The sequence below is a fragment of the Colletotrichum aenigma genome (genome assembly GCF_013390185.1).
Source record: "Colletotrichum aenigma strain Cg56 chromosome Unknown KSG_Cg56_contig01, whole genome shotgun sequence".
NCBI lineage: Eukaryota > Fungi > Ascomycota > Sordariomycetes > Glomerellales > Glomerellaceae > Colletotrichum > Colletotrichum aenigma.
The window spans coordinates 1,372,433-1,398,540 of record NW_023500907.1 but is presented as its reverse complement, the minus strand read 5'-3'; the positions used below and the strand labels follow the sequence as shown (position 1 = coordinate 1,398,540).

The window sequence follows — 26,108 nt, the reverse complement described above, 5'->3', positions numbered from 1 at the left end:
GGAGAGTAGTCTAACGCGAGAAAAACAATCTCATGCCCTTAGTTTACTCAAAATTCATCATGGAAGGAGTATTCGAAATAAGAATAAGTAATGGAGAACAATCAACGGATAGAGATGAGTAACATGGGAGCCATCGTCGAGATAATAGGAGGGAGAACGGCGCTGACAGGGCGGAGATCCGGTCATCGATACCCAAACGATCAACATCCCAAAGCTATTGTTACTCCAAGCCACTGGTGGTACTTGGGACCAGCATAGCACATGCCATGCACTTATGGTATCACGCAATGGGGGATATCATGTCATAAGAAAACCAACATCAATAGACTATCATACAGTTTTGGGCGCGAGCTCATTCTCCAGGCTCGCACTGCCTCTGAATCGATAATGGTGAGTCTAGGTCGTGTGTGCAAATAACAAAATTTGCACCCCTCAATTTCCCCCGCGTAAAAGTCATCCGCCTGCCTGAAAAGCTCATCCGTCCAGAGAGCAAAGAAGATACGATTACAGGGAACCCTCGGTTAACACAACGCCTCCGCCCGCGTTCATAGAATTTTTGACACTGGGAACATTGGCCCGAGTGTGTGATATCCCCTACTGCCGATGAGATTAGGCATCGACATGTTGGAGATTGGTCGCTGCAGCGTGTACTGCTGGTGCTGAGGTACATATGTCCAAGTCGTAGCGGGCACTCTCATCTAGAATCCAAAGCCGGTGGGCTGGGGAGCGAATCCGTTCGTTTGGCCATATGGCGCGGGAGAGCCACCGCCCATACCGCCGGGGCCGGCAGTGATCATGAGGCGGTTGCCGCCGAGGATAGGGGTGTTGTCCTCGTCCTTCTCCTTCTCCTTCTCCTTGCTCTTGCGGGCCTCGTTGTCGGCCTTGAGGGTCGCAAGCTCCTTCGTCTGCTGGCACAGCATGTTGATCATGTAGGGCATAGCGAAATCGGTAAGACCATGACGCCAAGAGATCTCCAGTACCAAATCGGGACGGATGAGGTCGTAGCAAGCATAGAGCATGCCGACGTAGCACTCACGGCTGCCAATGTCGACGAACTGAAATAATGGTTAGCGCTGGGTAATTTGGTCGGGACAGAAATACTTACGTAGCGGAGCAAGTCCTCCACAACATCGTTCTTGCCAGAGATGGCGGAAGTCTCGATGGCATCCTTGAAGAGCTTGTCCTGCTTGGAGAGAGCGATGGACTTCTCCCAACGCTTGTTCTTGCGGTAGATGCTGGCGGCGATCTGGCGGAAGAAGATGAGGTCGTGCTTCTCAAGACGGGCGGCGAGCTCAACGGGATCGTAGTTGTCGTAGTTCTCGACTGAGTCGCGCAGCGTCTTGTAATCCTCTTCCTCGATCAACAGGTCGTTGATGGCGTTGTTCACCGTGCGCTTGTTTTGAGACTGGACGTTAACCAGGAAAGGCTTGATGAGCGGCAGGTTGTCGCTCTTCTCGAACATCTTGACCACACGGTTGACGTCGATACGGGGAGTAAGAGCCTGGAGAAGGTCCGTGAGTAGGGACGGATGCTGCTCGAGGTAGAAGTTGATGGCGCGGTAGTAAATCTCCAGGTTGGCGACCTTGACAACGATCTCCTTGAATTGCTGGTGCTCCCAAGAGTTCTCGGGGCGCTCGATAACGGCAAGGGCGGCGTTGTCAAACTCATCGTAGTGGTAGTAGCAGAAGACCAGCTCGGGCCAGAGGTTGGCTTCCTCGCAGGCACGAATAATCTTGGGCAGGTTCATTCTGCTCCAGAAGAGCTTGAGGTGCTCCATCAGACGTTCGGGGTGGTACTTGGACAGAGCAATGCCGAGCTCGGTGAACATGCCCATGTGGGCACGCTCGAGACCCAGGCCCTGCTCCAAAAGGCCAATGAGCTCGTCGAAGTAGCCGTTGCGCTCGTACTGCTTAACGAGTGTCTGGAGCTGCTCAGCATCGACGATCAGGTTGAGACCGCAAATCTGGGCAAGACGGAACTCCTTCTTCTCAACGCAGGCCTCGTGAACCTGCTTCCAGACCTTAATGTTGTTGGCCTTGCGAGCGCACTCGACAGCAGCCTGGTACTCCTCAAGGTGAACGAGAGTCGTGGCCAGCTTAGCCCAGTTGGAGATGCTGGTGAAGAAGATCTTGGAAGCCTGGTAGAGACCCTCCTCGTAAGCCTTGTCTCCAGATTCCTCGATGTTGGCAACGTTGGTGCCGCGGAGGAAGTCTTCCAACTCGCCAAGCTCGTCCATGCGGGCATAGCAGAAGGCGAGTGCGGTGTCGATGGCGGGCTCGCGCAGGGTCTTTCTGGCCATGCGCAGGTACTTGACAAGATCCTCGTCCTTGCCGGCACGGACAGCAGTCTCGATGACCTCTTCGTAGTTCTTGGGGTCCTCGGCCTTGATGTACGACTCAATAGAATCGCTCACGCGGAGACCGTCGAGCTGGGCCTTGGCAACCTTGCTCCAGACCTCGGGCAGGTCAACCTCCTCGGCGTAGGCTTGAGCGCGGTCGATGCTGACGACATTCTCGACGAGGACGTTGACAGCAGCGGTCTTGTCGCCGGTCTTCTTAAAAATCTCGAAAGCCTCCTCGTGGAGGCCGACGTCGATACAGGCAGACGCGATGTCGGGCGCGCTGAAGTTGTCGAGGCGGTGGATGTAGTCCATAACCTTACCCTTGTCCGCCTTGGCAGCCGTGAACAGCAGCAAGTTTTGGAGGTTCGCGTTGTCACTGAACGGCGATGGCTCAAGGACGATCTTCTCAAGAAGCTCAATAAGCTCAAGAGGAAGGTCGCAAGCAAGGAAGGCGGCGACAGCCTCAGACACCTTGGCAGGGTCGGTAGACTCGGGAACAGCAGTGGCGTTGACCTGGTCGATAACCGAGCGACGGTGAATGTTGTTCTCGCTGAGCACGAAAGTCCAGAGCTCGCGGTCGGCACGCTCGAGCAGGTAGCGGGCCTGGTTGCGGTACATGCCGTTCTCGTTGGTGATGTTGACGAGCTCAAGGTCGTTCTGGCCCTTGGAGTACGCGATGAAGGCCAAGTTGGGGTCACGCTTCTCGCAGTACTTACCAACGACCAGGGTGTCATACTGGTCGTTCTCCTTCAGGAACTTCTCAGGGTTGTTGTTGGAGTCGATGTAAATCTTGGCGAGGGCGTTGTAAACAGCCTGTTGCTGGTTGCCGGCAGCAAGGGTGGCCTCGAGGAAAGGCAGAAGCAGCTTGAGGCGGTTGCGGGTCTCAACCTCAGACACGAGCTCGTCAATGGGAATCGAGGCAGGGTTGACGGTAGAGAGAAGGTTCTTGATGATGCTCTCATCACAGTCAACATCCAAGAGACCACCGATGACGGCAGGGGTTCGGCTGGGGTTCACACGCTGAACGTAGGTCTCAATGGACTTGAACTGCTGCTGTTGGTAGAGGTACAGCACCAAGTCGTGGACGAAGTTGAAGCGATCGCACACAATGATGAGAGGAAGCTGCTCCTGAAGCTTGGCCTCCTTGAGAAAGTTCTTGACCTTCTCGGCGTTGTAGTAGTTGCTGTCGCGGCAAATGCGCTCAACCTCGTTGAACTGACCCATCTTGGTGGCAGCCTCGATATACTTGAAGTGAACATCGGGGTCCTCGGACAGGTTGACGATACTGCCCAGGTAGTAGAAAAGACCCTCGGCAGTCTTGTACTTCTCGAAAAGGTCGATCAGCTTGACAGGGCCAAGTAAGTCGGAGTACTTGGTGGCGACTTGGACGACAGACTGAAGGTTCTGGCGAATGTTGTGCTTCATCATAGCGTCCAAGCAGTCCAGTGACTGCTCAACGGACAGCTTGCCGAAGAATCCAGTCAACCAATCCAGGTTGAAGTTGGGAGTAGCCGCAATGTTGACAACAACACGCTTGACGGCCGCGGGGTCCTCGTAGAGCTCCAGGGCCTTCTGAGCCAAGCCGGCCTGCTCGCAGAGGGTCGCAATCCTGGTCTTGTCGAAGTGAGAGAACATGTCGTTTCCAAGAATAGCGTCGGCAACCTGAGGGGCGTTCATAAGGTTCATCTCCAGCAGACGGGTCTGGAGGTGGCCCTGGTCAGGCCTGTTGTCCTTGAGGGCATCCAACAGGAAGGCAGTCGCCTGCTGAATCATGCCCTGGGACTGGAAAATATCGACAACCCTCTCGATGTCGACCAAGGAGCCGCCCTCGTTATTTGCCAGGGCAGTGGCAAACTCGGCACCCTTCTCCGGGTTAACACGGACAATGTGTTGCAGAAGCTGCACGTAATCAGGCTGGTAGCCGACCTGCGCTGTGTAAGGCAGGATCTTCTCGAATTGACCGGTCTCGGCAAAACCAGCAACGACCTTGTGGGCGATGTTGGCCTTGAGGTACATGGTAAGAGCCATGTTCAAGTCGTGAGGTCGCACGAGATCACCCAATCTCTCAGAAGCCGTCAGCTTGCCCTCCTTTTGCCACTTCTCCAGCAAGTTAAGACGGTTCTGCGCGAGAACAGGCTGCGCGAGCTCGATGGACTCGTGCTCGTTGAGAGCGCCCTTGTCCAAGAGGAGACCGAAATACTGCAGAACGAACGACATCTGTCCCGGCTGTTGCGGCAGAGACTTGAAGCGCTCGATCGTCTCGGCGGTTCTAAGGAACTGGCGAGGAGAGTTGGCCGCAACCTTGGCAGCCTCCATGAACTGACCACTGTTGAACAGCTGCTCGAATTGGCGGGCGTACAAATTATCAGCACCGGGGAGGCCAGCTCGTGATGCCATCTTGATAGCCATATCAGTGTTGGCTGGGTTCTGGAGAAGGTAGGGGATGACATTGGCGTCGTCAATCGAGACGAAGAGCACTTGACCCTTGCGGTTGATGCCGACAATACCACGAGACTCGGTGTCGGGGCAGGTAGTGAAGATCGTGTCGCTGGAGATACGGTTCATGAAGATGCAGGCAGCGGTCTCGAGATCGTAAACGTGGATAAATCCGTACTTGGTGACCATAAAGATGACACCGTACTTTTGCGATACCTGCATGGCGACGGGGAAATCGCTGACGGCTTCGGGAGGGAAGAAGATGTCGACAGCCTTCTTTTGGAAAACGGGGTTCGATTCGGCGTGGTCGACCTCGACGATGTGCAGCTTAGCTCCGGTTGCTGTCCTTACCGCGAAGGTGAAAAGCTTGGTGTCAGCAGGAGCACCCTCCAGGCGGATGGTACCGAAAGCAGCAGCATGACCCTCGATGGCTTGACTGATACCGCGGTCCTTGGAGTACAGCTGCATGGCACCAACAACGCGACCCTGCTGTTGGGAGATGCCGACAACAACCATCCACTTGCCCTCGGCGTTCGTTCGGTAGTTGATGATTTGGCAGCCCTGCAAACGCGATGATTAGCTTGTGTATTTGCGAAGAGGGGTTCAAAGAGTCCCGGAGACGCACGTTGAGGTTCGCGTTACGCTTGAAAACCTCGACGGGCGAAGCTTGGGAAGCGTCGTAGACATCCCAGTGGTAGACTGCGGAATCTGTGACCAAGCCCAACGAGGTGTCGCTGATCCACTTCCAGTACTGGACGTCCTCGTTCATGGTCGTTGACTTGAGCTTCTGCTTCTTCTCGAGGTCGAAGATCTGGAGTGTTCTTGATTGCGCCTTGAGAGCGATGACTTGCTTGGTCCAGTGCATGATGGCACTGTCGGCCTTGATAGGGCGTCGTGTCACATTGTTGCCGTTCTTGAGGTCGACGATGACGACTTCGGGCTGGGCAGCTTCGTTCTTCTTTTCACGAATACAGACGTAGGAATCTGACTCGAGTGTCTGGAGGGAAAAGCATTAGCAAGAGTGATGCAATTGGAGATGCGGGTGAGGCGGGATGGGCGGAAGCGACGTACGCAGGAGTTGAAGCCGATCGACGCATCCTCAACGCCGGCCGTCTGGAGCTGGATCAGCTCCTGGAACTTGATGGGTAGAGGCGCCATGATGGCGGTATGTGTTGCAAGAATGCAAAATCGTGACGGCCGAGCTAGATGTCGTCTGCTCGCAGTGGTGGATTAGGGTGATAATCGGGGGTCGCGGGAATTGGTGACAGGCGACGTGGTGTCGTGTAGAAAGGAGAAGTGGGAAGGAGCTGGGGGGGTGGATAGCTTCCTTGCAGCCCGGAATGAATGCGCAAAAGGCAATTAATACAGGGAAACAAAGAGCGAAAACAGGAGGAGATGGGAAAGACGAGTGGTGATGCACCTCGCAGTGGTGACAAGCTGGAGGGCAAACGGTGATGGTTTGTTTGGGTGGTGGTGGTGGAGGAGGGAATGGGAAAGATGGATACGGGATACGTAGTGCGTGAGAGAACTTGGCCTTGGGTCACTGGGCTAGCCACGACAGGTGGAAGTTTGGAGATTATTTTGGGCAGGACGTAACCTGGCCTTGCCTGCTGGCTGGCATGGTGCTGGCCCGGCCGTCGGGTCCTCCCAGGTTCTGTGCTGTCCAGTCACCACTCGCTGTTCCGCACTGAGCCTGACTTCGCGACAGCCAATCGAATTTGCTGTTTGACGTTTGCTGTCCACTCTTTAATGCGGCCGGGTGCTGATGCTGCTGTCGCTGCTGCCAGCTGCTCCTGTCGTTCCTTGCTCTCTGCAGCCAATTGAGACCTGCGTGGCCCGTGCTTGCCTCTGCGGGATTATCTCTGTCACGTGGCATTCTTGATGAGGTGGCCGCTTTCACCAGGCAGCTTGTTTCCGGAATGAGTTTTGGCCGCATGCGGGATGACATAAGCAGGCATGGACGTTTCTCCTGGATTGACAATGGACCCACGCCGGATCCCGCTCCAGGGACCCAACCGGGGCCGGCTGGATACTTCTCCAGAGCAATTTGCTTCGATGCTTGGTAGGCTTGAAATTGGATGGATCTTCTGGTTTAATACTCTGAGCTATGCTGTTGAAAAGGGGAAGCAACACCGCTTTCGCCCTTTCGTATGTTCCCTCTTTCCAGGCCGAGACAAATGTATATGGCACGGTCCGAGAAAGGATCGAGCATCTGCCCGAACGATCCGAGGAAGCTCACTCCCAGTCTCTTTCTTCGGTGTCGTAATACATCGCATTGGCCAAGAAGCTCGTTGCCAAATATGATCAACTTTCGATCATGTCACAACTCAAGAGGGAGTACCTATCCTAGCCACCACAGACGACCATACATCTCCGTCCTCAGGCCCGAATGGCCACAGTATGATACTCGTACCAAAACAGCTGAAACCTATCAGATGGTGAAGATTTGAGTCTTTCCCTCGGGAAGCGGGTCTCGGTAAGTGACGTAGTCAACGCCAGCGGGCATGTTGTGGATCTTCTTGTTCACACCTTCCTGCGCTAAGGTATTGTTAGTAGCCGGGACGATCACGAAGGCAATATAGAGATGAAATGCTGACTTACCAGGGATGACTCGGTTGAGGCGTCGACCCGTGGCCATGGTCTTCATCATCTGGGCCTGGACATCTCTTGCGAAGAAGTTGTGATTCTTCACCATGAAGACGTAGTGGTCGACAATCTTTACCCATTCCTTGGGGTCCTTTCCACAGTGCTCGTCGAAAGCTACGGAGCAGGAGACAGACGACGACTGGGCTCCTACCATCCATCCGTGAAGGCAAGGCTTGACCGCGGCCTGAGCGAAGACGTTGACAAGGTCTTTATAATAGTCGCGGGACGGAGCGTCGCGGACGAAATTGTAGAGCTGTCCAACATGAGCCGCTCTGAGGGCTCCGCGATTGGCAAGAAGCACCTGTCGGAGACGGAGGCAAATGGCGCGGTTGAAGCGCTCCATGCACTTCAGCTTCAAGTAGTCCGACTGACGGTAGGCGATGATGGAGTCGCGGATGATTGCATGGGTCGTGTGAATTAGCTCGTCGGGGTGTTGTGGGAACGTTCCGGTCATGAGGAAAGACATCATAAGACCAAAGGCGCCAATCTCCTTCGGGGCGATGATGAACTTTCGCTCGACAGCCTCCTTCAAGCCGGCGTTAAAAGCAGTCGCAAAGTAGCCGAAGTTCTCCGCCAAGATTGTGCGTGCAATGGAGAATTCGCAACTACTTTTGCCATCCCCAACCGAGATTGTCACGAGTTCAGGGTTGAACGGGAACCAGTGCCTCGATCATTCGTTAGTAGGTAGTCGCACTGACAGAATAGGATGTCATGCTCACTCGAGCCAGCGGTGGGAGCCAACATAATCCTCCTCAGGATAGCCAGGAGCGGTCTGTGATGAAGATTGATCGTGAGATAGATTGCCAGAAGTCGAGGGAATCCTACTTGCCTTGACGTCGAAAAGAGCCTCGGTAATGACAAAATCGTCCTTCTGAGCCTTCACCATTTGGAAGGAGGGAGGGTGCTTGAGACCGAGAGTGAGGCCGCCGACGGCGTCGGCAGGGTCGTTCGTCCCCCAACGATCACCAAACATCGTGCTTGCTCAATGGTGTTGTTGAGTGAAGCTTGTGGTCGGACGTGGAAGGTACGTGGAGGGTGCAAGGTATGTGCGAGAGATTGCACGTGAAGTTCAAAAAAAGGCGTCGGAGGAAAAGTCTGGGGTGAAGTGGGAGACAGATGCTGCTCGGGAGGAAGGAGCGCTCTACAGTCAAACCCGACGCCCTTTCCGTCTGAGGCAGGAAACAAAAAGTGCCGTACCATTGTCGGTGTCTTTACGAGCTCCTGTGCCCTCGCCCCTGAGCCTCGTTTCCCTTCGCCAAGTGAAGCCCAGCATTGGATTTTCCCATTCAGAGCTGGCGAACCGCGTATGTCTCTTTTTGTTTAGATATCTCTTTCCTGTCTTTCTCAAAATCTTCCTTAGATTCAGACCTGGTCTCGCGCAAAGTCAGAAGTCTATGCGATGCCCATAGGAAACACATACTGCTTTCCTTGACATAGGCGCTCTACCGCGGGAGGAACCCACATGAAATCAGCACCCTTTTCGAACCGATCAACAGCAATCCCGTCCGCATCGTCACATTGAAAAGCACCGCAACCACCCAAAATCCAAGACTTTTTACATGAGCAATCTCCAAGCACCGAGCAACAGCGCCGCGAAACCAGTGCAAACACCCATCAACCACTGCAGCGTCTGGAACTTGACCTGCTCCAGCTTCTCCCTCAGCGCCGCCACCTCCTGCTCGATCTTGGTCTCCGTCTCCTTGATCTTGAGCTCCTGCCCGACAGCCTCCTCACGGATGCGGCCCTTCTCCAGGTTGAGGTCGAGGCGGACGCTAGCCTGGGTGCGCCCGATCTCGTCGCGCAGGCGCGAGCTCAGCTTCGCGATATCGTTGGACAGGCGCTCGTGCGATGCGCGGGTGGTGTTCGACTCGGTGCTATCGGCGGACAGGAGTTCGGAGCGCAGCTTGGCGAAGTCGACCTTCTGGGTATATGTGGCCTTGGCGGCGTCTTCGCGAAGGACCATGGTTCGGGTGAGGTTCTGGATACTTTTGGCACGTTAGTTTCGGCTGTCTCGAGATCAAGGGCGAGGAGTTGTGTGTTACCTCTCCTGGATTACATCGTTGAGGACCTTCATCATGGCCTCGGCTTGCTCTTCCGTGAAGCCATCGGACTTGAGCCGCTGCACAAACTTCAGGGTGTCGAAGTGGTGGTCACGTTGCCTCGCGGGCGTCGCGTGAAAAGATCTCCTTAGAGCGGGGTTCTCGAGGATCGAGGGAGTGGTGCTGGCGGTGTTGCTGGAGCGGCATCGCGGGGATCGGGTTGCGCCGTGGAGGGCATTCGGCTGGCTATGCAGCTGTCGGCGAGAGCTCGGATGGCATCCCGATCCCGAGAGGGGTCTCAGGGCCTGAGAAGCTGTCGCAGGACCAGTCCAGCTGAGTCTCGGGAGCAAAAATCTTGGAACGGCGTCAACCGCCAATTCTGCTGGTCTGGCCATCTTGAAATATCCGTGGGTGTTGTGTTGTGACGAAAACCTAAGGGGGATGAGGGAGATTGAGACTCATCTAAGAGGGCAGGAAATGGAGATGGTCGCCGACAGCGAGTGACGGCATGTCGTTACAGGCGACCCACTGCCTAACTGCACCTTGCCGAAGACCGGCCGCGGGTGTCAGCGACAGAAGGCGCAGGGGCCGATTGGACCCTTCCCGTTTGAAAGGGCAGGCGGTCCCGCCCGCCTGGGTCACTTGGGTCGGCGACGATTGCCTTAGAACGTGTGCCTGAGGCAGCCATCCGAAAAAATCTCGTCGCGGCTACAAAAGTTGGTTCGCGCTGCGCAACCTTTGCTTGTTTTCTTCTTCTCTTCTTCATATTATTGAACAACGCAAAAAATCGCATTCATGTTCTCGTGATTCTTTCTGGTGAGAGGTTTGCTTGTACGAGCCCAAGACCACTGGATACGGAGATCGAAATGGAGAAGGAATCGAACAATCTTGGGTGCGGTGCTCCTATGCCTTCAGGCAAGTGAGGAGGAGCGCAATGATTGAACGTACATTCGACCACGCGTAGTGTTTTGTGTGCGCGTGTATGGTCTGCCGGGATGTCAATTTCAACCCGTGAAGTATATCCTGGCTTATCAAGAGTGTAGGCATCGTAGTCTTGCCTTGCATCACTGCGTGCCTCGTGCAGAGGATCCCAGATCTCATATCTTGTGCCAGGATGTGATCGTGCGAATCTCGCCCTCGGTCTCGGGTACTGACGTCATGTCGCCGTTTGCCTGACGATAGATCAAGAACTCACGTCCTGCTTGCCGACTGAGACGATTCCCATCCTCCCGTTTTGTTCGAGGCGTGGGCGTCGTCACGCTGTCGAAATTTTCAGCCTCATCCCCTGCCGAGCCTGCAGCCTGTGAACTTCGAAGCTGGTCGGAACCTGCCCGCCATCTGGTCGACCGATGACGAGAGGTCTATGGGGAATAAGTCGATGAGACTGGGATCACGATGTCTGAAGCCTCCACGAGCCACTACGGCCGGCTCCCGTCGCGCCTTCCAATTTTGCGTATGGGTCACGTCACCAAAAGCCATCAAACATGCGGAATCCTCAACATTCCTATATTACACGACGAGGACAAGCGTCCACAGCGGGTTCCGTCTCATGCGAAAATCCCCTCGCGAGGACCATCGCATCGAGTCAAGAGCCCCGACCACTAAAATACATGGGTGAAGAAAAGGGCGGCTCCTTCTGCCAAGAGAAGCGCCGCCATCTATGCAAGAAACAAGTGACCACCCACGTCCCACCGGCGGCAAGCAGCCACGGAAAAGAAGAAGAACAAGAACAGAATGGCGAAGGAAAGTGTGTTTGTATGTGGTGGTCGTGCATTATTTTGTGGTTATTTTCTTTTACTCAAGTTCTTATGGCGTCCCCCTATTATGACGCCCTGACCTTCAAATATCGCACAAGAGAAAGGAAATGGTCCGGTCGAAGTCGATCGACAGTTGAGACAAAGCTGTCCAGCATAGTCAGCGAATGGTATCCAGTGAGCAAAGCAAGCGCACGGCGTACCTCATCACCAGGCCGTCGTCACAGGAACAACCCTGCCCTCCTGCTCAGCCCTCTTCCAGCACGGCTGCCCAGGCTTCGTGCACCACGGGTCCGCCACCGCAACAGGGTTCGGCATGGCCTTCGCAACCGGAGCAGGCGCCGGAACAGGCTGACGCTTCTCCACAGCCTCGACCGCGCGCTTCCAGCAAGGCTGGCCGGGCTTCGTGCACCAGGGAGCAGCGTCCGCGACAGGGTTGGGAGCGGGCATGGCGATGGGGGCCGGCTCGGGCTGGGCCTCGCGCCGTAACATCTCGTCCATGACGTCCTCCACGGTGCGCTTCCAGCAGGGCTGGCCGGGCTTGGTGCACCACGGCTCCGGCTCGGCCACGGGGTTAGGCGCAGGTTTGGCGACGGGGGCGGGTTCCGGGAGGGCCTCGCGCTTCATGGCTTCTTCGAAGGCGCGCTTCCAGCACGGTTGGCCGGGCTTGGTGCACCAGGGTTCCGGCTCGGCGACGGGGTTGGGCGCGGGCTTTGCCACGGGAGCAGGCTCGGGTTGCGCTGCGCGCCTGACGGCCTCCAGCATGGCGTCCTCGACGGCGCGTTTCCAGCAGGGCTGGCCAGGTTTGGTGCACCATGGCTCGGGCTCGGCAACGGGGTTCGGTGCCGGCTTGGCGACGGGTTCTGGGAGAGCTTCGCGTCTGTCCATGGCTTCGACGGCACGCTTCCAGCATGGCTGTCCGGGCTTGGTACACCATGGGTCTGCTTCGGCGACCGGGTTGGGGGCGGGTTTGGCGACGGGGTCTGGGAGAGCGATAGCCTGGACGGTGGCAGCTGCCACGAGGATGGTTGTAAGGAACTGCATGATGATGGTGGTAACTGTGGATGATCAGAAGAGAAGAGAAGAGAAGAAGCGTTGAAGGGTTAGATTTGGGAGTGTAAAGACTGAATGATGGTCGGTAGGCTCGTTGGAATTAAGTTATCGTCTCTTGTCTGCCCCTTGAGGATGAGCTGGAACGAGTGAAGACAAAAAGGGAGGATACATGACGCCTCGGTAGAACAGTATCTTTATAGAGATTTCAAAGGCTACGATTCGATTTCTTTCGCAATGTTCAAGTCCAACGCCGGATGCAGTCGTTCCAGCAATCCATCGATAACCATCGAGTGAGCCCTTGGCTGTGGGCCAATCCTCGAGTCTCCGCGCCGCCCGGATGGTGAGGGCAAACATCGCCTCAGACACTAGCGAAGTTGACCTCTTGAAAGAGCGATATTCATCCATCTTGGACCATTACTGGTCAATGGCAGACGCGGGCGTTAGGGGTGGAAACCCCTGCATACCGAAAAGTGGGAGACCAATCGGCTTAACGGCATCCAACGACGCAGGTGCCTCTCTGCGACTATTGCTTGCATTGAACTGTTGCACAATAGAGGAGGACATGGAAATGAAGGATACTCGGACCTTGCATTGTTGGTTGAAATGGTCTGGGTCTGCTTTCCTTGCATCTAGCTGCTGCAAGAAATCAGGCTCCTGCTTTCGATTGGCAAAGAAACCATCAGAAACGAGAACCTACCTGTTGGTTTGCGGGGTACAAGGGACAAGGGTCACTCGTGAGGCCGCTCGAGCCGGTCAGAATTTGGGGCAAACATGTTCCTTGGCATTTGATATCAACGGTCGAGACTTGAGAGGGGCTTTCTAGGCATTGCGTGTTGTCTGCTGGGCTTATCACAAAGATGTCTGCCGTACTCTTCTCGCACGTGGCCAGGGGTGGTTACGTGATGAGCTTGAGAGGAGGGATGCAAACACGCCACGAAGATCATGGAAAAGCCTGCTGCGTCAATCGATACTCCAGATCGTCCAGCCCAATCACTGGAAATATTCGGGTCATACCATTGCCATTATCGGATAAGTCGGCTCAAAACACCAGTCTGACTATAGATTTTGGGTCTGAGCTGGCAGCATCCAACGTTCTTCAGCCCGAGAATGAATGATCCCCTGCAAAGAGCACGCCGAACAGTTAAGATCCATGCTCACTGGCGCTTTGAACATTCATGCTCAAGAGTAATTGTTTCCACCAATGAGTTTCCCGTTATTCAGACAGTTAACGAAGGACACGATCTGCTCCCAGAGAGAGCCCACCCTCCGGTACCATCTCGAATTTCGCAATATCTCTGGTAATTCGAAGGATCATAAACAGAAAGAAAATAATCGCAGCCAAGACGAGGCCAAGATAACTACAATGGCCTTGGATCAAGTAGAGAAACCCGGAGTCCAACGCCGAGCCACGGCATCCAAAAGAATGACATTGCAGGAGCAGATAAGTATCACACGACGTAGTTGTTTGTGGCCTTGGTATTCACCTTTTTGTTTAATTGTACCGGTCGCATTGGCAAATTTCCATGAGTGCTCTTCTGAGAGCCACAGCATTGTCCCTCGATCTGCCAAGGGTAATCAAACAAGCCACCGAACAGGGGCCAGACCAGGTGTTCGACTGTGTTTGCTATTCTGTACTTCGACTCTGAGAGAACGTTCCCTCGGGTCGTCGGATTACCTCTGATCCACCCATAACATCGGCATGATGCTGAACCTTTCCTCGGCCGCCTCCGGTGCGCTGCTATTTCTGGTTCGGGGACCATAGAGCACGGCGGCCTCCTGATTTGCTGGTCCGTCAAACCCGAGTCTTGACTCTTCCCGTCGTTATGCTGAACCTTCCCACCCTTGTATGATTGCTTGCATGCTCATGTTGGTGGTTCTGGCTTTCAAGTCAATGCCATCAGCGCTTTGCTGGAGAACTTGGCTAGCCGGGCAGTGTTTGACTTCAATCGTGGCGCACTTATGACTCCGATTGAACTACACCTGATACTCAAATGAGAACGGCAGTACTAAAGAAACGATAGAGATAGTGATAACTATGGCGACGACGATGGGCGACGATAAATACAAGTATTTAGAGGCGACGACGGGGCGATCAATTTGGTGCTATTTTAAAAAATTTCGTTCCAAAATTTCGTTCTCGCTTTCGTTGATGTTTATCATTTGGCTTCAGAGGTGAGTGTCATAGTCGAGGACTGCTCGGGAAACGTCATGTGAACAGAGTCCCACTGTTAACGTGACCAGAATATTCGGGTGCTGACATAAACAGGGGGCCCCTTGCGGAGCGAACAAATGAAACCCCGGAGGAGGTGTATAACGCCGCGTGTAAATGAAACTGTCGCGGCCCTCGTCGGGCGCGCGCAATTGACCCTCGTCGGGCACGGGTGTAATTTAAATGGCCAGATAGGTACTCTAATCGTGTATGTAGAATTGTGTAAAGTTTGGCTCACGCCACTTGCTACCAAGGTACCAAGTAATTTAGATGGCCGATCCGATTAGTCGGAAAAGTGGTTACTGCCCGGATAGACTTCTTACACTGGCCCCATCGCAAAACTCAAAATGAGTTATATGACTAGGAGGTCTGTTTCGGGGCGTTAGGAAGTTGAATGCACTGAATCAGGCACCCGCGATTTTTGTCTATTTAAATCGTTGTCACTAACTCTGTTGTTGTTGCTTTCACTTCGTCCCATCTTCGTCTCAACTCCTTAAGAGCTTAAAGCAATTATCAGCTGTCCCCCTAAAGACAGTAAGTTCTACTGCTAACCGTTCACTTCGTCATACTTTAAAAAGATTAACTTCGTCCGTTCTCTAGTCAGTATCCTGCACGCTCCTTTTACGACTTCATCGCGCGGGATCTATATCATAGCCACAATGAAGATTGCAACGTTTTTTGTTGCTGTGCTGGCCCCCTTGGTCACAGCCCAATGCTTCAACTGCGACTATAAGGACTATAATCTAGAGCGTTGCCCGAAGTCGCTCTGCGCCGGCTTTTCAGCTCTCGACACTGGAGGACAGAGATGCTATTTCTGTAAGAGCTGTCCGGCTGGGGAGACATCTAAATTTGATTGTTCTTAAGGGGGTTATATTGTGTTATTAGTAACAGAGGAAGAGATATGTTACGACCCGTATGCAAGGGTAACAATTGACCGACCCACTCAAGCATCAGGCGGCTTTAAAAGGACATTTGTGCTGTTGAATTATCGTGTGTGTATTCAGGTAAAAACGAGCATAGGGGGGTCAGCGTATCGACAAAGTAGATAGTAGTAGAGAAAATTATAAAGCGTTCTCAGGTTGAGAGATTATCAGCTATTCAAGATCGTCTGGCTCTAGGTCTCACGCCATCCTCTTTGAAGATGAAAGCAACTTGCATGCGCAAGGACTTTGGCAAAGGGGAGCAGATGGAGCAGAGTCCATGTAGTCGTACATCCAGGTGAGACCTTCCCTCCGCTGCATTCGTGGTACTGTTGAGATTGATATAACACCTGAAACCCCGTAGCCCCGCAGCATCTGCGGAAGATGCCTATGAATCTTCAGCCAAGGTATTGCCTGGAGCATCTGGAAGCAACCATGTTTCCCTCTCGAGCCAATGTCAAGAGTTGGAATCGTTTAGCTCTTTATCGCCTATCTCGTGTCGCAATAACCAAGCGAGTTCCAGAGTAGTTGGAAAGTATTTCGCCTGTCACGAAGAGGAGGCCCTGAATCGTAGTGGCTCAACACCTGTAGTTGGCTCACTCTCATCTAACATCAGTTACCGAGATGTGACAGTTGCTATTATATGCGCTTTGACTCTTGAAGCAGACGCAGTTATGGCTTGCTTTGACGAGCACTTTGACGACGATGTAATGCTTAACAATTTTCGGGGAGATACAAACGCTTATTCTGTGGGAAAGATTGGCCGTCATAATGTCGTTCTTGTATATATGTCTGGCATGGGCAAAGGCAATGCTGCGATCGCTGCGACAAATTGCAAGGGAAGTTTCCCTGGCATTAACCTTGCTCTCTTGGTCGGGATCTGTGGAGGGGTTCCGTCGATTACCCAAGACGAGAGTGCAGAACTTTTACTGGGAGATATAGTTATCAGCGAAGGTCTCGTCCCTTTTGACTACGGGAGGCAATATCCTGATAAGTTCTCAAGAAAGGATGGTGTCATGGATACGTTTGGAAACCCGCCACCTGCTATCCGAGCGCTTCTGAAGAAGTTGAGTAGTCGAGTAGGTCGGAGGTGGCTCAAACAGCGAACCTTACATCATTTGAACGCTCTGTCAGACGACCTAAAGGACGACGCTGTATATCCAGGCGCGACAGAGGACCGATTGTTCGAAAGCAACTACCTTCATAAACACCATCCATTTTCAGCCTGCACTACTTGCAACGAAGGTAGCAACCTCGTGTGTGAGTCAGCAAGAACAACTTCCTTTCAACAACTCGGCTGTGACATTGCGAAACTTGTCACCAGATCCCGACTTCAATAACAAAGCTCTATACAGCCCACCGTGCACTTTGGTCTGATTGCTTCTGGAGATCAGGTCATGAAGTCCGGGGAGCATCGTGACTTAATAGCCTCAAAAGAAGGGGTCATTGCTTTCGAAATGGAGGCAGCTGGAGTGTGGGAAAGTTTCCCCTGCTTAGTGATTAAGGGAGTTTGCGATTATGCAGACAGTCACAAGAGCAAAAGATGGCAGAGCTACGCGGCAACAACGGCAGCAGCTTGCATGAAGGCATTTTTGGAGAAATGGTCTGGCAGTGCCTGGCAAAAGACATAGTAGCCAACAGTTGGTCAACTGAAAAGATGTACGTTGATCGAAAGACTTTGTTCTTCTCATTATACCCTTCTCATTCTGTATCGATACGTTACGCGTTATGATTGCTATTCTTGTCCTCGAGATCCGACCACCCGTCCTGTGTCGAAACCTGAATGTCCGTCGTCTTCGTGATTCCCGATGGCTCTTGCACCAGTATGTTCTCCGTACTATCATCCGGCTTCGTCGTGCGCGTGGCACTGATAGAAGCATGCCTGTCCACCCCAGCACTAAGGGGCTGCATTCCGCTCCGCCCCGTCCTCCACGTCTGCAGCGCGTATTTCGAGTTCTTCGTACGTGATGCGCCGGCGGTGCTGCTTCGGCTCTTCTCCGCGAAGTACTTGACCAGCGGGGCCAACGTCGGTACACATGCGATGATGATGCCGATGTCGTTCTCGATGACGGACCATTCGATGCTCTTCGCGGAGTCGAGGTAGTTGACCAAGTTCTTGATGGTCTGGATTCGGATCGCTTGGATAATGGTAACGAAGACGCCGAGAATGAAGAGAGCGAGAAGGACTACTTTCTTTCGCTGCTGGATCTGGGATCTGAGAATAACTGGGAAGGGGAGGAACATGCTGTTGTCAACGAGGTTAGCAAAGTCATAACATCAGGGGCTAGGGTGAATTATGGTCATACATTATGACGTCGAAGACAATGGTCAGGGAAGAGAACGTCAAGTAGAAGGTGATTGTGTCGACACAATGTCCAACCTCAGGAGGAATTGAAGGATCGTATTGTTTCTCGACCTATAACAAAAGGGTCAGTAGGTTGTTAGAAGATTATCGCGGCATCTGTTGAATCCTCACAGGCGTGCATAAGAAGATGAAAACGCAAATGAAGGCAATATGACCCATCGTGACAGCTACGGCAACAATGATGGTGGCAATGCGATATGCTCCTTGCGGGAAGAAACGAAGGTAAGAGAACAGCAAGCTCATCTTGAACCCCCAGATGCCAAGCACGTAGCTAGAACTTAATCGTCAGTACTGCCGATCTCCCGTTGTGTAAAATGAGTCGTGAAGGATTCAGCTTACAAAGGACCCCCGATGAATTGTAACTGTTACAAGTTAGCGACATCTTCCAAATCAGGGCACGCAGGTACCAACCCTTCCAAAATGCAGGATATTCTCTGTCGGCATGTCTTCAATGACGTGGATACCGAGACCCCATTTTGTCTCTGTTTCTGTTAGCTTCAGGGGTATGACGGTATTGCCGACGGTGACGTACGAATTACACTGCAAACAGTGTAGCCGCATGCTCCAAGCTGTGATCAAAAGGTCAACTTCACGTGGCAACGAGATAGAGTTTGATGTTGAGCATACCCAAGATACGATGATAACCCAGTCATCTGGTTCAGCTGCGCGTCAGTCGACCGTGCTCCCCTGGTCCCGCAGATCGCGGTTTGAGTAAACTCACCTTTACCAACCGCTTTGACCACAGTAGTTCTGACATACCACCGCAAGCAGACGAGAATGAGCGCAATCGACGTGAAGGTGGTCGTCACCGCCGTGATTCGTGGGCCATCGGTCGGCGTGTCGTCTGGAGCGCCGTACGTCCAGCCCATGGCGTTGGAGGGAGTTGGATGGGCGCTCGGAGGGCTGGAAAGGATTCGAGAAGACCTTCCAACCCTTCTTCAATCGAAAGGGGGGCCAGGACAGCCACACTGTTAAGTAAGATGCGCAGAGCTTTCTCTCCCCCACGTCTCACACGCACACCATTATCTGTTGCGGAGGTGTGGCAGACCCTTGCTTCCGCATGCTTCGATGCGGCACTGCAAATGCGAGGCGTCGAAATTGCTCTGGGTACGGCTGCTAATATTAAGTTGTGGCCGGTGAAGAACGCCCCACAAGAGGTCTTTAAAGATCCGTCCTGCTTGGCGCGCGTACAGCCCATACACTATCGTTGCAGATCAGAAGCACCGGCGGAATGGTAAGTGTGTGCACTCTGTACGGATATTCGTACATTAGGCTCAGGTCAGGCATTGTGGGTGCGAACTAGTTGAGGGCTCCAGTTCGCACAAGCACATGAACAACACATCTGCCAGGGGTTCCCACGACCTGGATCCCTAACTTGGTAACTTGGTACCGATGTGTTTGAAGTGCTCACGGTGCGTGATCCACGCATAGGGCTCGCATTTAGAAGTTCAAGGAAGGACACACGCCATCGAGAAACACCAACCAAGAACGAGACATTGATGGTACCCAATGATCGGTCAAAGACAAGAGGTTTTCTGTCTCTCACGGACTCACGGGCAACTTGGGTCCGTGTTGACTGTTGCCGAGAAGGAAATCACCGTCAAGCGAATTCTAGGCCTCTCGGATCCGAGGCACCGGACCTTCATCTTGCGCAGGACCTTGCGGATGCATTTGCATCGGTATGCCATCTCTATCTGCGACTTCTCCCTCCATCTTCATCTCTCTTCATTTGTGAAATATTCACACGGGCAGGAAAAATACTGTCATTTATCAAAAGTTCGACGGCGACATTCCGCCATAAAATCCCTCCCACAACACGCCGTTAAGTCGTTCGCAAGCCGGGCGCAAGTAAGATGAGGAGCCGGGATTCTGGGAGATACGGCAGAGAAGTCCATATCTTCAGGGCTTTCTAGCCTGTAGAACAACTCGAAGCCCTCGTTTATCATAATTAAGGTTCACGGTTACTGGTCCGGCCCGCAGGGCACATGAGTCAAGGCCCTGGGTCGGTCAACAGCCCAACCGGAGAAGACCGGACCACCACGGAGGAACAGCCTCTCTCGAACGGTTCCAACCCCGGGAAGCGGGTCCCCCGCGCCGCTCCCTTGCAGATGCTACCCCCGCGGCAGGGTTTCTACCGCCAAGATTGAATAGTTCGCTGATTTGCAGCTGCTGTTGGTTTAAGTGGTTTCGAACAAGAGCCTAGGGCTGTGCTTGCCTTTATGCCAAAGAGGAAAAAGCCCGTTTTCGATGCCGTTGGATTCTTCAGCTGGTACCAACCAAAAGCTCCCTTGCATATGCAGGAACCCCGACTGCCGGCCGGACGACTCGGAGGCGGTGTTTTTTCCTCCGCTTACGGAGATCATGCCCTGAATTGTGCAGAAATGCGCGGAAACCGCCTGGCATTGCTTACCTAGGCCGGAACCACAGCCAGGCTCACCAGCATCCCGCTTGTCTCACCGAACAATCGCCACTTTTCCCTTCGTCTAGCGGGTGTACGGGACCCGGATCCAATTACGCAGACGAATTGAGGGGAAAGCCGCGAGATTCGACAGACCACCAGGCAGCGTCGCAGACTCGATATTAGAAACCCTCACACCCTCCCACGGTTCCCACGCGCGACGCCCCCTTTCTGATCCCCCTTCTCCTCGTGCCCTCAACTTTTTCTGCCTTCCTGCAGCGGGTTAGCGAAAGAAGCACGTTCCAGCTTCCGTCCCCTTCACACCTCTCTTCATCGCCAAGCCAGAGAGATTCAAGATGCGCTCCTCGATTCTTAATCTAGCTTCCCTGGCGCTGGCCAGCGGAAGCGTTGCCGCGGCCTCGCCCGTGGGCAGCAACTCCACGACGCCCTCGTGCAAGTATCTCCCCGGCGACGAGGGATGGCCGTCCCCGTGTGAGTGGGCGAAGCTGAACGCGACCGTCAGCGGGCGTCTCGTGGCTACGGTCCCATTGGGAACGCCATGCCACGGCGCGAACTACAATGCGACTGAGTGCGCACGGCTGCAGGATGAGTGGCTTTACTCCGAGGTCCAGTAAGTATTTTCCCGTCTCTTTTCTGCTCTGCCATTGAGTCCTTTATTATTTTTTTCTGCCCTCACCGCGTCTTCTGCACGTCCGGCCGAGCTTTGCTCATCTGGGAGGTGATCAACTGCAAGACGAGATGAACAGCTGCTGACCATGACTCGCGTGTGCGCACAGCATGGAGTCCTCTTCTTCCGTGATGGCACCCCTGTTCGCGAACGCGAGCTGCGATCCCTTCCTGCCGCAAAATGCTTCGTGCACTCTGGGCAACTATGTCAGCTACGCCGTCAATGCTTCCGGGCCTGCGGACATTCAGGCGGCGTTGAAGTTTGCCGATGAGAAGAATGTGCGTTTCGTCATCCGCAACACCGGCCACGACTACAATGGCCGCTCCACCGGCGCCGGTGGTCTTGCCGTCTGGACCCACTACATGAAGGGCACCGAGATCGTCGACTGGGAGGATGAGCAGTACGTCGGAAAGGCTCTCAAGGCCGGCGCCGGTATTCAGGGTTTCGAGGCCATTGCTGCCGCCAACAAGGCTGGTTTGGTTGTCGTAACCGGTGAATGTCCTACTGTTGGTCTCGCTGGAGGATATATCCAGGCTGGTGGACACAGTGCCCTTGCAAGTAAGTGTCAAGTTTGTGACCAATATCAGTAATCCTGTCGCTAACTGTCACAGCCATCTATGGTTTGGCTGCCGACAATACTCTGTCTTTCGACGTCGTCACTCCCACCGGAGAGCTCGTCACGGCATCTCGAACTGAGAACCAAGACCTTTACTGGGCTCTTAGCGGAGGTGGCGGCGGCAACTACGGCGTCGTGACCTCTATCACTGTCAAGGCTCATCCCGATGCCCCCGTCGCCGGCGCCAAGTTTGCCGTGACTGTCGACACCAACAACACGGCACTGCTGTACTCCGTCATTGATGTCTTCCACGCCGCCCTCCCTGCTATCGTCGACCAGGGTGTCATGATCATCTACTTCTTCGGCCCCGGCTTCCTGCAGTCTCCCGCTATGACTGCCTACAACAAGACCCAGGCCGAGGTTGAGACAATTCTCAAGCCTCTCACCGATGCTCTCGCGCTCCTGGGTGTCGACCTCGAACCCACTTACACTGCTTTCGACAACTACCGCGACCACTACAACAACTACTGGGGCCCTCTTCCCTCTGGTAATATCCAAGTTGGAACCCAGCTCTTCGGTGGCCGCCTGCTACCCCGTTCCAAGCTTCCCGAGTTCGGCCCTACTGCCCAGGCTCTCGTCGAGCTCGGTGTCACCTACATTGGTGTCGGACTCAACGTCTCTCACTTTGGCGGCGACAACGCTGTCCTGCCTCAATGGCGCGACTCCATCGTCCAGGTCTCTCTCACCCTGCCCTGGAGCTTCGAGGTCCCCTACTCCGAGATGGTCGCCGAGCAAACCCGCATGACCGAGGTCGTCCAGCCTGTCATCGAGGCCGCCACTCCCGGCGCCGGTGCGTACATCAACGAGGCCGACTTCCAGCAGAAGGACTGGCAGAACACCTTTTACGGTGTCAACTACCCCAAGCTTCTCGAGATCAAGCAAAAGTACGACCCCAAGGGACTGTTGTACAACGTTGCTGCGGTTGGCAGCGATGCATGGTCTGTTGCCAACGACGGACGCATGTGCCGTAGCTGACTAGCCGACCCGGCGGCATCCCCTCAAGTTGCTCAAACGTCCTTGGAACTATGATAAAAGGACCGTACATACTTTACTTCTTGTATAAATATTAGTGTAATCTAATAGCCTACAGGTGCCGACACTAGTACTCATGCTGTGTCTAAGGTCTGACGTTTTAGCGCCAACCTATGACCTAGGTTCAATAATATCACTGAGGCGATCACAACGCGATCTTGCAGATTTACTTTTGCCCCTTTGCTCCCGCCGCCGTTTTGCTTAATAACGTTCTCATCGTGTACGTGCCTGTCGTCCTCGCTATGTTTGTGTTCGAGTTTCAATTTCGGCGTACATAAGTTGACTATTGCGTCTTTGGATATCGCATGTCTGTCATCAATCAAGGCGGCTTCTCTCCATTGCTCTCGATAGGCGAAGTGTCTATCCGCACCCACCCTATCTCCCAGCCTTTTATCCAACATAAGCATAGCTGCGAGCTTAGCTATCATAGTCGCAGCTCTGAGGACCTTAGAAAGTCCAGTCTTAGCCATTATTGTAGTTGCTGTAGTGGACGTGGTTGCTGTTGCGGGGGTGACATTAGATGTGGTGTGGGTGGGACTTCTTGCTTTGGTATGTTGTCTTCGTAAACCTAGAATTGCGTTGTGCTCACTGCCGTCTTCTGATGTATGCATACTGCGTAATCTTGACTGCAACTGTGCTGTTGCTGATCTCAAACTCTCATATTCAAAAGGGGCGCAAGTAGCAAGGAAACATTTTATATAATCCTAGAAAGAAGCCATCATTAAGACCAAGCATTGACAAACTGCATCGTACCAACTTCAGCCGTGAGTGCCGTGAGTGCCGTGAGTAGATGAACAACTCGTGAAGAACTCCCGTGTATGACCCGTGATAACTGCAACAAGAAACCAAACAGCATCATCATAAGGGGTGGCCAAAATTCGTATCAAATCAAAGCCCGTTAACTCCATATCCATGTATGTGTGAAAATCGTCCCTCAAACCCGGCCGCGGTTTTCATCTCCTCTCTGCGAGTTGTTCGTGAGCTGTCGGGCCAGCCCGTTGTCGACCTCCACATGGTCGATATGAATATGCTTCCTCGGGACCCAGAGAACCTGCAATACTCCAATCAAAGCAATACCAGAGCAACTCCACCAGGCCGCTGCAGAGCCTGCGAAACTGTAAATGACACCGACAAGAGGCGGAGAAACCGTGCGGGCGAGGCAAGCGCCTGACATGGCCAAGCCGTTGACCTTGCCGAGCGCCTGAGGCGAAGGCGTCGCGTCCTTAAGCAGGATCAGCGTGACCGGGCCGACGATGATACCATAGAAACTCTGCAGCACCAGAGAAAAGTAGATTCCGGCCTGGGTGACGACATCAGGGAACGCCGACAAGAACGGCATCAGGATGTACGCCGTCGGGTAGAGCGCAACCATCCAGATGAAGGAGCCCCAAACGCCGACCTTCTCGACGAAAATCGGGAAAATGACACCCTGAATGAGAAGTCCCAGGAAACCATTGACTGCCAGGTATGTTCCAACATCGTGAACGTCATAACCCAGGCCACCTCTCAGATCAAGCTGGCCGTGAGGCGCCGCGGGTTCATCGAGGATATAGGTGGGGAGAAGCGAGCCAGCCGCCATTTGGTGATACGAGAAAATGACCAGTGTGATGGTGAGCATGATAACGGTGAAGTTGAAAGTCTTGACTTTGGGCTTGTTGTTTGGCGGCTGCTGAGCGCGGCCGTTCTGGCGGCCATTCTGGCGCAGCAAATCGCTCCTCAATTCGTCAGAAACAACCTTGATCGAGTGCACCGTTCCGAAAGATGAACGTCTGAGATCAAAGTCGTGCTCAATCGGGAGAGGCAAACTCGACTCCACGAAACGCGGCCTCGAGTGGCTGGTGGAAATCGACCGGCGGTGGTTAAGGCTCCGTCGCGGGGCCCTTCGGAGCGGGGTTCTCTCGTCGATAAAGTCGTCATCGGCCACGGCTTCGGTGAAGTCCTCCTCCGAGTCATGCTTCGGCGGAAGAGTCTCCTCCAAGAAGAAGATTCCCTGGATGACGGCGGCTATGATGACAATGACGGAGACGAGATTCGGCAGCAAATAGGGATACTGTCCAAACAGTCCGTCCTCGGGAAAGATTTTGTAAAACTTGGCCGGTTGGGCGAGGAAGCCACCCATGGCAGAGCCAATGATGCCGCCAAGAGTCCAGACGAACGGCTGCACGGCATACGCCCTGGCTAATCAAAATTGTCAGCAAGGTTACACAGGGGATCGCCGAGTAAGACAGAGCCACCGGACTTTGCCCCCGGATTTTGGCGGAAAACTCACGTTCGTGCTCGGGATTTTTCACCATTTCAGCAACCATCTGCCTAACGGTTAGAGAATGCCAAAATTCAATGGGAGGGTGAGCCAAACAGTTTGCATAACGCTCACGTTGCCTAGTTAGACCGTTAGCTTTCGATAATGAAATGAGGCGTGGAAACCAGAATGATGTCATTGAAAGAGGTCTGGGGGTTTGGGGTTTGGTTGAACGCTATGGACATTGCAGTCTTTCGCAGCGTCATGCTGTGTAGCGTTTCTTAAGAGGTTGTGAGACTCACCGTTCAATGCTCCTCCGATGAACCGTGCCAAGAGTGCGACCCAGTAGGTTTTTGCGAGACCGAAAATTAAACTGGAGGTGGCCACACCCACAAGCCCGAAAAGCACCACGGGCTTCCGCCCGACACGGTCGGACAACGCGCCCCAGCCCATGGAGGTGAGAGCTTCCGCGACGGCATAGGCAGAAACCAAAAGACCGGCGTAAAAAGGTGCTTCCTTGTCTTCAACGCCCAAGTCCCTTACCATGTCGAACGTGTACGCCAGGATGGAGTTGAAGGCGATGGGCTCTGAGAATCGACATATTGCTGGGTTTGCGGTGTCAGCGCGTTGCAGGCCATAGAGACCAAGATGGAGGGGTGTGATTTACCAAGAACGAGCAGCTGTCGGGTCGGAAATGCATTGGGGTCCCTGTCTTTTCTGTGAGGCATGATTCGATGTCACGGTTCCAATTCTCCCGTCGTCTTCGCTTCTTCGCCTCTCTCTTCACACACTCGCAGGCTGAATGTTGGGAGAATTGAGAGAGATGAAAAAAATTGACAGAGGAAGGGTGAGTGAGATGGAGTGGTTTCTGATAGCGAGTGCTGCACCGCTGCGGGGTCATGAAAGGTTGGGGGAGAGGCAGGTAATAACGGCATTAACGGTCCGCCAGCCGACCCACCGGGCCATGCAGCATCCACCTCACCGCCTAGCCAGTTAGCGATCGAGCGATCTGCAGAGGCCATTGGCCACACACGTGAGTTGCCTCCCCCGGGTTCATCCTCTTTGTGGCTGTTGATGTTGGCAAGTGTGATGTCGGGAGCTGCCGTCGGGAAGGGCGAATGCTGCACCGGAAGAAGAGGCAAAGAGCTGCATTAGACTGTTGCACAGAGATAAGGTTCCCGGCCTTCTTTGTTGCTGAACAAACACCGAAACAACTTTGGCTCTGTTAGCGTCATCTGTGGCTAACCGCTAACTTGACTTGCAGCTGCATGGACTCAATTTCCGAGGTTATTCCGCAGCCCTTCAAAGTCGAAGGCAGTTCTTTTAATGGCTCGTCTTCTAGTCTGTATCATGTGAAAGCCATTTTGCAATT

At 53.7% G+C, this 26,108-nt stretch overlaps 7 protein-coding genes across 7 annotated transcripts; 1 reads left to right on the top strand and 6 right to left on the bottom strand.

The window, feature by feature from the left end:
- Positions 1–698: 698 nt before the first annotated feature.
- On the bottom strand, positions 699–5,935 carry chc1 (putative clathrin heavy chain; the record flags this gene model as incomplete). Its single annotated transcript, XM_037315637.1, has 4 exons — positions 699–1,055; positions 1,106–5,338; positions 5,403–5,774; positions 5,849–5,935. The coding sequence occupies 4 exons, from the start codon at positions 5,933–5,935 to the stop codon at positions 699–701; spliced, it is 5,049 nt and encodes a 1,682-aa protein (XP_037186145.1).
- A 1,273-nt stretch (positions 5,936–7,208) lies between these two features.
- On the bottom strand, positions 7,209–8,396 carry CGCA056_v000375 (uncharacterized protein; the record flags this gene model as incomplete). Its single annotated transcript, XM_037315636.1, has 3 exons — positions 7,209–7,315; positions 7,379–8,088; positions 8,143–8,396. The coding sequence occupies 3 exons, from the start codon at positions 8,394–8,396 to the stop codon at positions 7,209–7,211; spliced, it is 1,071 nt and encodes a 356-aa protein (XP_037186142.1).
- A 582-nt stretch (positions 8,397–8,978) lies between these two features.
- On the bottom strand, positions 8,979–9,857 carry CGCA056_v000374 (Protein FMP32; the record flags this gene model as incomplete). The annotated part of the gene is made up of 2 exons (XM_037315635.1): positions 8,979–9,408; positions 9,466–9,857. 2 exons carry the CDS (start codon positions 9,855–9,857, stop codon positions 8,979–8,981), a joined length of 822 nt encoding a protein of 273 aa, XP_037186143.1.
- Positions 9,858–11,423: 1,566 nt separating this feature from the next.
- Positions 11,424–12,260, bottom strand: ccg-4 (Clock-controlled pheromone ccg-4; the record flags this gene model as incomplete). The annotated part of the gene is made up of 1 exon (XM_037315634.1): positions 11,424–12,260. The coding sequence occupies one exon, from the start codon at positions 12,258–12,260 to the stop codon at positions 11,424–11,426; it is 837 nt and encodes a 278-aa protein (XP_037186140.1).
- Positions 12,261–17,117: 4,857 nt separating this feature from the next.
- On the bottom strand, positions 17,118–18,632 carry CGCA056_v000372 (Satratoxin biosynthesis SC1 cluster protein 4; the record flags this gene model as incomplete). Its single annotated transcript, XM_037315633.1, has 8 exons — positions 17,118–17,643; positions 17,705–17,814; positions 17,875–18,034; positions 18,103–18,125; positions 18,175–18,245; positions 18,296–18,332; positions 18,391–18,416; positions 18,485–18,632. 8 exons carry the CDS (start codon positions 18,630–18,632, stop codon positions 17,118–17,120), a joined length of 1,101 nt encoding a protein of 366 aa, XP_037186141.1.
- A 1,885-nt stretch (positions 18,633–20,517) lies between these two features.
- Positions 20,518–22,440, top strand: ZEB1-5 (FAD-linked oxidoreductase ZEB1; the record flags this gene model as incomplete). Its single annotated transcript, XM_037315632.1, has 3 exons — positions 20,518–20,792; positions 20,959–21,407; positions 21,461–22,440. The coding sequence occupies 3 exons, from the start codon at positions 20,518–20,520 to the stop codon at positions 22,438–22,440; spliced, it is 1,704 nt and encodes a 567-aa protein (XP_037186138.1).
- Positions 22,441–23,431: 991 nt separating this feature from the next.
- CGCA056_v000370 (uncharacterized protein) lies at positions 23,432–25,464 on the bottom strand (the record flags this gene model as incomplete). The annotated part of the gene is made up of 5 exons (XM_037315631.1): positions 23,432–24,675; positions 24,767–24,803; positions 24,854–24,876; positions 25,039–25,341; positions 25,404–25,464. 5 exons carry the CDS (start codon positions 25,462–25,464, stop codon positions 23,432–23,434), a joined length of 1,668 nt encoding a protein of 555 aa, XP_037186139.1.
- Positions 25,465–26,108: the final 644 nt, after the last annotated feature.